The sequence below is a fragment of the Crocodylus porosus genome, unplaced genomic scaffold (genome assembly GCF_001723895.1).
Source record: "Crocodylus porosus isolate Cpor-Errol unplaced genomic scaffold, CroPor_comp1, whole genome shotgun sequence".
In the NCBI taxonomy this organism is placed as follows: domain Eukaryota; kingdom Metazoa; phylum Chordata; order Crocodylia; family Crocodylidae; genus Crocodylus; species Crocodylus porosus.
In genome coordinates this window covers 27,510,837-27,519,352 of record NW_017728886.1, presented here as the reverse complement: position 1 = coordinate 27,519,352, position 8,516 = coordinate 27,510,837, and the positions used below count along the sequence as shown (strand labels likewise).

The 8,516-nt window shown below is 39.3% G+C and overlaps 1 protein-coding gene across 5 annotated transcripts in view; it reads left to right on the top strand.

Moving 5' to 3' along the window:
- The window catches only part of WAC (WW domain containing adaptor with coiled-coil), a 97,920-nt gene that overhangs the window by 55,475 nt on the left and 33,929 nt on the right, over positions 1–8,516 (top strand). For all 5 annotated transcript variants that reach the window (XM_019531436.1, XM_019531426.1, XM_019531417.1 and 2 more), the window contains 2 exons: positions 3,406–3,528; positions 7,518–7,666. In XM_019531436.1, the coding sequence (XP_019386981.1) occupies positions 3,406–3,528; positions 7,518–7,666 (272 nt within the window). The remainder of the gene's footprint in view (positions 1–3,405; positions 3,529–7,517; positions 7,667–8,516) is intronic.

Below are 8,516 nucleotides of genomic sequence, written 5' to 3'. Positions count from 1 at the left end.
GTAAAATACTCTGGTTATGTGAAACCTGATGTGTATATAATTAGCATAACTACATAACACAATGCCAGTCCCAATTTTGTTATCAGTTACTTGCGTAGTAACAAACATTGATTAACATGTTGGTTAAGTTCATAGTATCCTGCACTGCTTGCTTTATAACATAATATATGCTGGTTAACTGCAGAGAAACAGTAATGGGGAAGCAACTGTAAAAATGCTGCTGTTAGAAGCTGTGAAAATAATAGGAGCTAGTTAAAGGGCTGCTAATATCAGTGGCAGCACTGCGTGCTTACTGTGTACATTAAGTTCAGATAAATGCATGTTCCAAGTAAGTGCATAGCCTTTTTCAGGCTCAAGCCGATGCATTTAAATGGAGTACAGTATTAATAAAGAAGTCTGAACATCAGTGTAAAGTGCAATCATGTTAAGGTGTGTTAAGCTTGAAAAAATTGCAAGTTTCCAAAATAAGATGTGTACCTTTTTCATAATAAGCTGCAATAAACTACTTTGTGTAAGCCCATTATCTTTTATATAAACTAACCTTCTTTTGAGAAAATAGGCAAGAAATTAATGTTACCTATTTCATGTGAATATTGTGCTAGTGAGAATGTGACCAAAAGTTGTGTTGCAAAAGAAAAATGTAAATTACTGTCTGTCTTCTGTTCAGAGTCTACATCAGTGGACAAATCTGTATCCCATTCTTGCACAACTCCTTCTACATCTGCTTCTGGACTGAATCCAACATCTGCACCTACTTCATCTACTTCTACAGTCCCTGTCTCACCTGTCCCACAATCACCAATTCCTCCGTTACTTCAGGACCCAAATCTCCTTCGACAGCTGCTACCTGCTCTGCAAGCTACTCTGCAGCTTAATAATTCTAGCGTAGATATATCTAAAATAAATGAAGGTAAGGATGCTAAAAATAATTAATAAAATTTACTTTTTATTTTGCAAATTCTGTTTATAACAAGGCATAAAAATGTTGTTGAAAACCTTTAGAAATGAGGTGACAAAACAAAATAGTACAAAATAAGAAAAAAAAATACCTGGGTAAACTTAGCCTTACTGTTTTAGTTTTCAGAGTTTTTTTAACTCGGCCTATATAATGATCATTTTATCTAATTAGCAGATCATCAAGCTAAATAAATATTTGTGTACATAAACAGTCTCATGGGATCTGAGACTTCTTCAGTCTGTTGGTGTTTGTTCCTGCACACAAGTATTTAGTTTTTATCAGCTGCCAGAAGGGAGAGTTGGGGTTACCTGAGTGGTACTGGATCTTGCCCTATTTCTGTTACCAGTGCCAACTGGTTCTGTTGATACGTAATCCTCTGTAGTTTGTGCTTATGTTGTAATAACTCATTACGTAGGGTGTTCACTAAGGCTGTTTTTTTCATTGACCCTTAAAGCTCATTGACTACCAGTTTTGTTTAGTGTAACAGGAAATGAGTGCAGGTTGGTTGTGTTTTCCAGTGGGGACCAGAATGACCTAACATGGGTCTGAGATGGTGGGCGTTGAGTCCTAGTTGTCCCTGCTGGCCCTGTGGCGTGGTGTAGGGAAAGCCCCCCTCCACTAGGGCTGTAAGCTGCAAATGCCTGCTCTAGAGTATTTGTTGGCCCTTGGGAGATGGCTTTTATTCTGATGAAGATTGGGAATAAATAGCATTCAGATGGTAAAAATATTTGGAAAAGTAACTTGCAAACCATTGATCAGGTTTTTCAGTGTTGCCTAGACTAAATTATAATACCCGTTTTTTTTTAAAGTTAATATGCAACTTAACTTTATGAATTCTTTATTAGCAGTTAACGCTTTGTGTATGGAATCCATGATTAAGTCCATCAGTGATCCTGTACTTGGTTGGAGAAGTGTTTAGGATTTTCTGTAGGTTTATATCAAACTTGATTGTTTTAGATGCTGCTTGAAATTTCTCATTCTGAGTTTCAGATAACGTATACAGTTGAGAGTTTGCTAGCCTCTGGTGGCAGAGAGGAATGTGTTTGGGTTTTTTTGCCCTTGCTCTGAATTGATCCCAGGTGTAAGTAGGAGAATGGAGTTTGCACTTATGAGAGAGGCAAGGGTTTCTTAGGCAGGTATTGCTTATTGAAGCAACTGTGTTGCTGGGATGAAGTGAGACAAGTTTTTGAATGAAAGATGTTCTTCCTCAAGTCTTCCCTCTTCCCCCAAATGCCTGTCATACAATTTCTAGACCTTCATAGCTACAGTATTGCGCTTATGCTACTGTTTCTACTTATGCCATACAGAGTTAAGGGGTTTAACAGATTTGAAATAGCTTTGAGGAAAGTGTTAAAAATGCAAATTTTAAAGTTGTTCCTAGAAATTTTGTCTACGTTAATCTAAATCATAATTTATGTAATAGCTTTTACTTAAGAAAATGCTTTCTAATGAATAATTAGTATCTGCATCAGGGGTGGGCAAAATGCGGTCTACCAGGCCATTCATTCCTAGAAATTTTGTCTACGTTAATCTAAATCATAATTTATGTAACAGCTTTTACTTAAGAAAATGCTTTCTAATGAATAATTAGTATCTGCATCAGGGGTGGGCAAAATGCGGTCTACCAGGCCATTCGTTCTATCTGGCCCACAGGGCCCCTAAAAAATTTAGAAAATGAATATTTATCCCCTGGCTACCTGTCATATGGCCCTCGATGGCTTGCCAAAACTCAGTAAGCAGCCCTCCACCCGAAATAATTGCCTGCCCCTGGTCTACATCATGATGTCATAATAAAAGCCAGGCAGAAAATTGTTTTACTATCTTGTAAGAACTTTTCTGAGATTTTTCCAAAACTACTTACTACCCCATTTTGGTAAGAAAAGTAGCAACTCCAAATTTGTGCAAACAGAATCAGTTCAGTGAGACAAAAAGTGGTCTCAGATTTTCTTTTTTAAATGAAAAAGTTCCAAAATAGGGAATCCCAACAACTTTTTAAACTTTTCTCAATTTTTTCTAAAGGAGAAATGAGTCTAATTGTTTTCTTTCTCCACGTATTTTTTTTGTTTTTAATGTCTGGCCATCTTCCGAATGGAAAAAAATTTATTAAATTCTCTGTCAATTATCATTATAATAGGAATAAGATGTATTGTGCATCTGGAAGGTTCTGAAGTTAAAAAAGCAATAGGCTTTATTCTGATTGCATTATTGTAACTGTAAAATATGACTAAATCCTTTTGTTTTGTATTTACAAGAATTGCATGTTATGGACTAAGCTGCAGAGAGAGATCCTATATAGGTAGGATTTTGAAAAATAAAGTGTTGAGCACCCACATTGCCAGCAATGAGAAACAGTTCTCTTGTTTAGGTGCATAAATATTAGGCTCATAAATCCACTCTTGAAAATCTTTCTACGTCTTGCTTTACATAGAGCAATACTTGTTTTTCAGTTCTTACAGCAGCTGTGACACAAGCCTCTCTGCAGTCTATACTCCATAAAATTCTCACTGCTGGACCATCTGCTTTCAATATTACTTCCCTGATTTCTCAAGCTGCACAGCTGTCTACGCAAGGTATTTAAAAGTCTTACATGTCCTTATGCAAAATTGCATTCTAAAAGTTTAATTTAAAAAAGTCATTGGTGAATGACAGCACTAGAACTTAAACTTTCAGTTGAAATGGGAGGGTAACACCATTTTAATGTAGGATGCCTGATGCGCTAGAAGTGCGGAGTTTTCCAAGCAAAGGATGTGGTAAAGAGTCTTTATGTAAGGAACTCAAGGCTGATGTATTAGAGTAGATTAAGTCTTAACTGTTCCTTGTTTTCACTTTTGTGACTTAATAACTGATTGTATAATGCCACCTTTTTGGAGACACCAGGCTTTTAGGCATTGCATGTTTCTAATCAACAATTTAGATTGATATAGTGTAATGGTGCTTGTGGTTTTGGCCCTGTGGGCCAGATGAATAGCATGGGTCCAGATCAAACCTTGTGCTACCCTCCTGTGTGTTGGGACTGGGGTCCGGTCCAGCCCAGCCCAGCCCCCACATGCTGGGATTGGGCCCTGAGCTGCCCTGCACACCAGATCTAGCCTGCAGAGCTCCCTATAGATGGTGGGAAGTCCTGTAGGCCAGATGATCTGGCACCAGGGTCCAAAGGTTGAACATCCTTGATTTAGTGTACAAGGCAGAGTGTCAGCCCGTTTCTGCTATTTAAGGCTTGCCTGGAGTGTATTTTTCTTTACTATCAGCTGCCTTTAGGATTAGTAATGACACCTAATTTAGAGTTGCTTTTAACATTTAAACCTCATATTAAGTAAGTATTTGACCGTGCATTTTCTAAGAGATCTTTTGTTCCAGAATTTATTTCCTTCCCTCAGACTTTCTGAGTTATATAGTTAATCTAGGTAAATATTCCAGGTACAAGACAAATTCTGTTTTTCCAGGCAATTTGGGAAGCAATGGCTTATACAGTAGAGCTTGAGATGTGACGTGAGGTTAGGTGTGGGTGCTGTATCAGTGATTCTTGACCAAGCTTTTAAGGCTGCAGTGGGGTGCCACACAGCATTAGCACTGGTAAGTGTGCAAACACCTACAAATGATTTTCAAGATAAATTCAGGGATTTCAAGTAGAAATCAATGCTGTCAAAAACATTTTGACCTGCTATGATCTTTGAGTTCTTTACAACAGAAGAATGGCTGTATAGTTTTTTTTTTTGTAGTCAGAAGGAAGTCTTGAGTCTAAAAATGTTGAGAACCACTGTGCTATCTGTAGCACATGTAGAAATAAGCAATGTTCTAAAGTCTTAAAGTTGTTTTAAATGCTTCTAATTAGATTCAGCACTTTTAAATAAAGATTTTGAATGAGGCACATTCATTTGTTCACATTTACAAAAAATCAGAAGTGGTCAGCACCCACATTTTCAATCCATGCTTTCAGAACAAGGCCTTGATCAGAATGAATATATTACAAAAATACTCAGTGTTCAGCAGCTCTTGTTCTCATGTTCTGAGCATTGATGAAAATCTGGCATTTAAAGCTGTATTCTCCTTTAAATGATAGTTATGCACACTCTCACTGTGGATCGGTCCTCATGTATCTCAAGCACCTTTTTGTCTTAGCAGTACCTATAATGTAAGAATTATTCTTATAAGCAGTGTTCTTTTTGGGCTAGTCTCCCTTTAATTTTTGCTGTTACTACACTGTGCTGGTCACTGGGGTATCCTTTCCTCTCTTTGGCTGTCTTCTGTATATTGTATCCTTTTTAGATGGAAAGATTAGTAGTTTCCTTCTTTCCTTTTCATTATTTTTGAAGGGTTTATGGATATTCTCTGGAATGTAAACTGTGAGTATCTTGTGACCAGTGACAAACCTGCATCAGATGAGCACACGAGAGCTTTTTTTTTTTTTTAAGGGAACACAGAGTGGAGATTTGGATAGGTATGTATCCTCCAACACTAGCTCTTCATGGAGACCCTGCATTTCAGGCTTCAGAGAAACTGGCAAGAGATCTACTGTGTAGGACTTCTTGAGTTCCTCTAAGTTTGAGACTCAGAGCCCATTAAGTACACTTTTGAAGATTGTAGATGCTCTGGACATTATCTTCTAGTTACCATCAACAATCAAGAATCTCCTTCTAGTTCATCAACGATCTTCTGATCCTTTTGACCATTAAGAAAGCCAGAGATAAAAGGTTTAGACCAGAGGTATCAAACTCATTTGGCTCATGGGCTAAATCTGGGCTACAGGGCTTCCCATGGGCTGTGGCTGCAAGAGCAGAAATTTGAGTGTGAGTTTCAGGGAGCTCATACTGCTGCTTCTGCTTGTCCTCCTTTTCCCCTGGCTACTGATCTTAGTTGCCAAGGGTGAATAACCTGACTTTGGCAGTGGGTAAGGGTAGGGTGTGGGAGAGTGGGGAGCAAGAAGTGTTAACTCCTTGGGTTCTGGAGCTGTGCTGAAAATGAGCATCTCTGGCAGTTGTGGGAATTAACATCACTTCTCTCAGATTGTTGAGCCCATGGGAAGCCCCAGAGTCTGGGTTCAGCCTGTAGTGCCAAACAAATTCAACAGGAAGTGCTAGTCCTTTTTCTTCACAGGAGATGTTTGTATAGACTTTCCATTTTGATGCCCTCATTTATCATGCGAACCCTCTGGTGTGCCATTTCATGGGTACTCTGTAAAGGGAGACTGGATGGTCCCGGAAACCTCCAAGACTGTTTTAGTACCAGGACATTCTGATGTCCATAGGGGACTCCAAGGCTTTGTATTTGGTCCCCAGACCTTCTTATGCAGGACAGAGAGAAAGCGTGTTTCATTCAGACCAATTCAAATAGATGGGAAAAATTCTTTGCAAAGAACAATTTTTCCAACTATTTGAGTTGGTCTAATAAAAGATAAGATTTGCCCAAAAAAACGCGTCTGCCTATGTCCTTAGGCCAATACAGCTACAACCTATACTGCTTTCATTCATACCTTCATTCCTGTCATTTGACAGCTTGGAGAGCTAGGACAGGACCTTTTGGCCCTGCAGGCTATATAAGTGGTCTGTGGTGAGTCTTTGGGCCGGATCTAGTCTGTGGGTCTAGTCAGGTGTGCATTTGGGCCAACTCCTGATCTGGCGTGTTCATTGAGCCCTAGTCCCACATGCCATATTGTGGCTGTGGCCCCAGCCCTGGACCGGATTGAGCCTGCCAGCCTGCCCCCAACAAATTTCTGCACTTTTTTGCATAGCCCCACAGACCAGCTCAGAATGTTCCATAGGCCAGACTTGGCCTGTAGGATAGGGGTTTGAGCCCCCCCGCTCTAGGAGATCAAACAGAGCTGTTCTGACAAGTAAGGGATATTATCCACAACAGAAAAGACTCTTCTGTGCTCTCATGTGGCTAAGTGACCCACACTTTCTATCTTGTGTGTAACAAGGAGCTTGAGCTTGACCATTCTTCTATGCTAACTATTAGAATATCTGCTGTAGCATAAGCATATAGACCTGTCCATGGAAGTGTTTCTGGTGGCTGCCTTTGCACACTTATCAATAGAATTCTATGAGATGTGTTGTCTATATGCATATCTGTACCCTGCCTGCCTGCTCTTCTTTTGGGGGTTATGGAGTATAGAATTCTGGGGCTAAATGGCAATTAAGGAGTTGGAAAGGCACACTAGCTTTTATATGCTTAGCAAAGGTATGAATAAGAGTGGGATAATGGTGTGCCCTTTGGATACTGCTAAGGTAAAAAGTCTCCAGATACAGTATCCACATGTATCAGGTTTTCTGCCTCAACTCCAGCTGCTGGTAAAACAAACAAACAAACCAAGAACAAACAAACAAACAAAAACCAACCTCCCCCCCAACCCCCCCTCCCTTTTTAGTGTTTTCTGCTTGCCGTTTACTTGCTCCCAACCATTTCGTATGTGTTCATTCCTTCAAGTTAGGTTGGTTTGTTCTCTTTGTATTTTGAGTGTGGTATTTTATTGTTTTTAGTATATTGCATTTTATTTCTTGTATAGTACCTTTTATGCTTAGGTGGGAGAAGATGCTATAAAATCACTTTTTTTTTCCCACAGCTCAGCCATCTAATCAGTCTCCAATGTCTTTAACATCGGATGCCTCATCACCAAGGTCATATGTATCTCCACGAATTAGCACGCCTCAAACCAACACCGTTCCTCTGAAACCTTTGATGAGTACACCCCCTGTATCATCGCAGCAAAAGGTAGGAAGCTTAGTAACTTCAGCGCGACTGGTAAAAGTTAAGGGACTGAATAGTGCAAACATATGAGTTGAAGGAGGAAAGAAAACATTAATTGGAAGTGGTTTGTATTTTTGATGTGTAATTGCATATAGAATCCTAAGTATAAAAAGACAAAGTGCAGAATTTACCATTCTCAGTGTAAAAGGATGATTGGCGGTTGAGCTGTTTTTATTACCTGTCATTCTCCATAGTAGGGCTGCATTTTATTAGAAAATCATGTGTAACTTGTATTATGCAAGTTAAATCAGATTTGTTTGTTTTATAAGTAAAAAGGTGTTCTTGTATTATGGTATGAACAACACGAATAGTTGGTTCTTGTAAGCATCATTTAGGATTTTCCTCTGTAGCTGCCTCCTCCTTTCTAGTTTGTGTCCTCTGTCAGAGCAACAAGGTAACATCTGCAGTTTTAGATGGATAAGGTTGGGGGTCAAGCTTTGAAGGGTCTTCCCACAGGTATGCTACTTTCACTGTTTATGTACAACTGCTGAATCAAAAAAAATCTTGACTTATTCTTTTAATTTTAATGGCCCCATCAAAGGATTTTTTGCTCAATGTAGAATCATATTAAACTCCCAGATACAATTTATCATAGAAGTAGGGTTGGAAGGGACCTTATAGATCTTCAAGTCCGACCCCCTGCCAGGGCAGGAGAAAAAAAACTGGGCTCAAATGATCTCAGCTAGGTAGGCATCAAGCCTCCTCTTAAAGACCCCCAGGGTAGGAGCCAGCACCACTTCCCATGGAAGTTGGTTCCAGATCCTAGCCGCCCTAACTGTGAAGTAGTTCTTACAGATGTCTAATCTAAACCTTC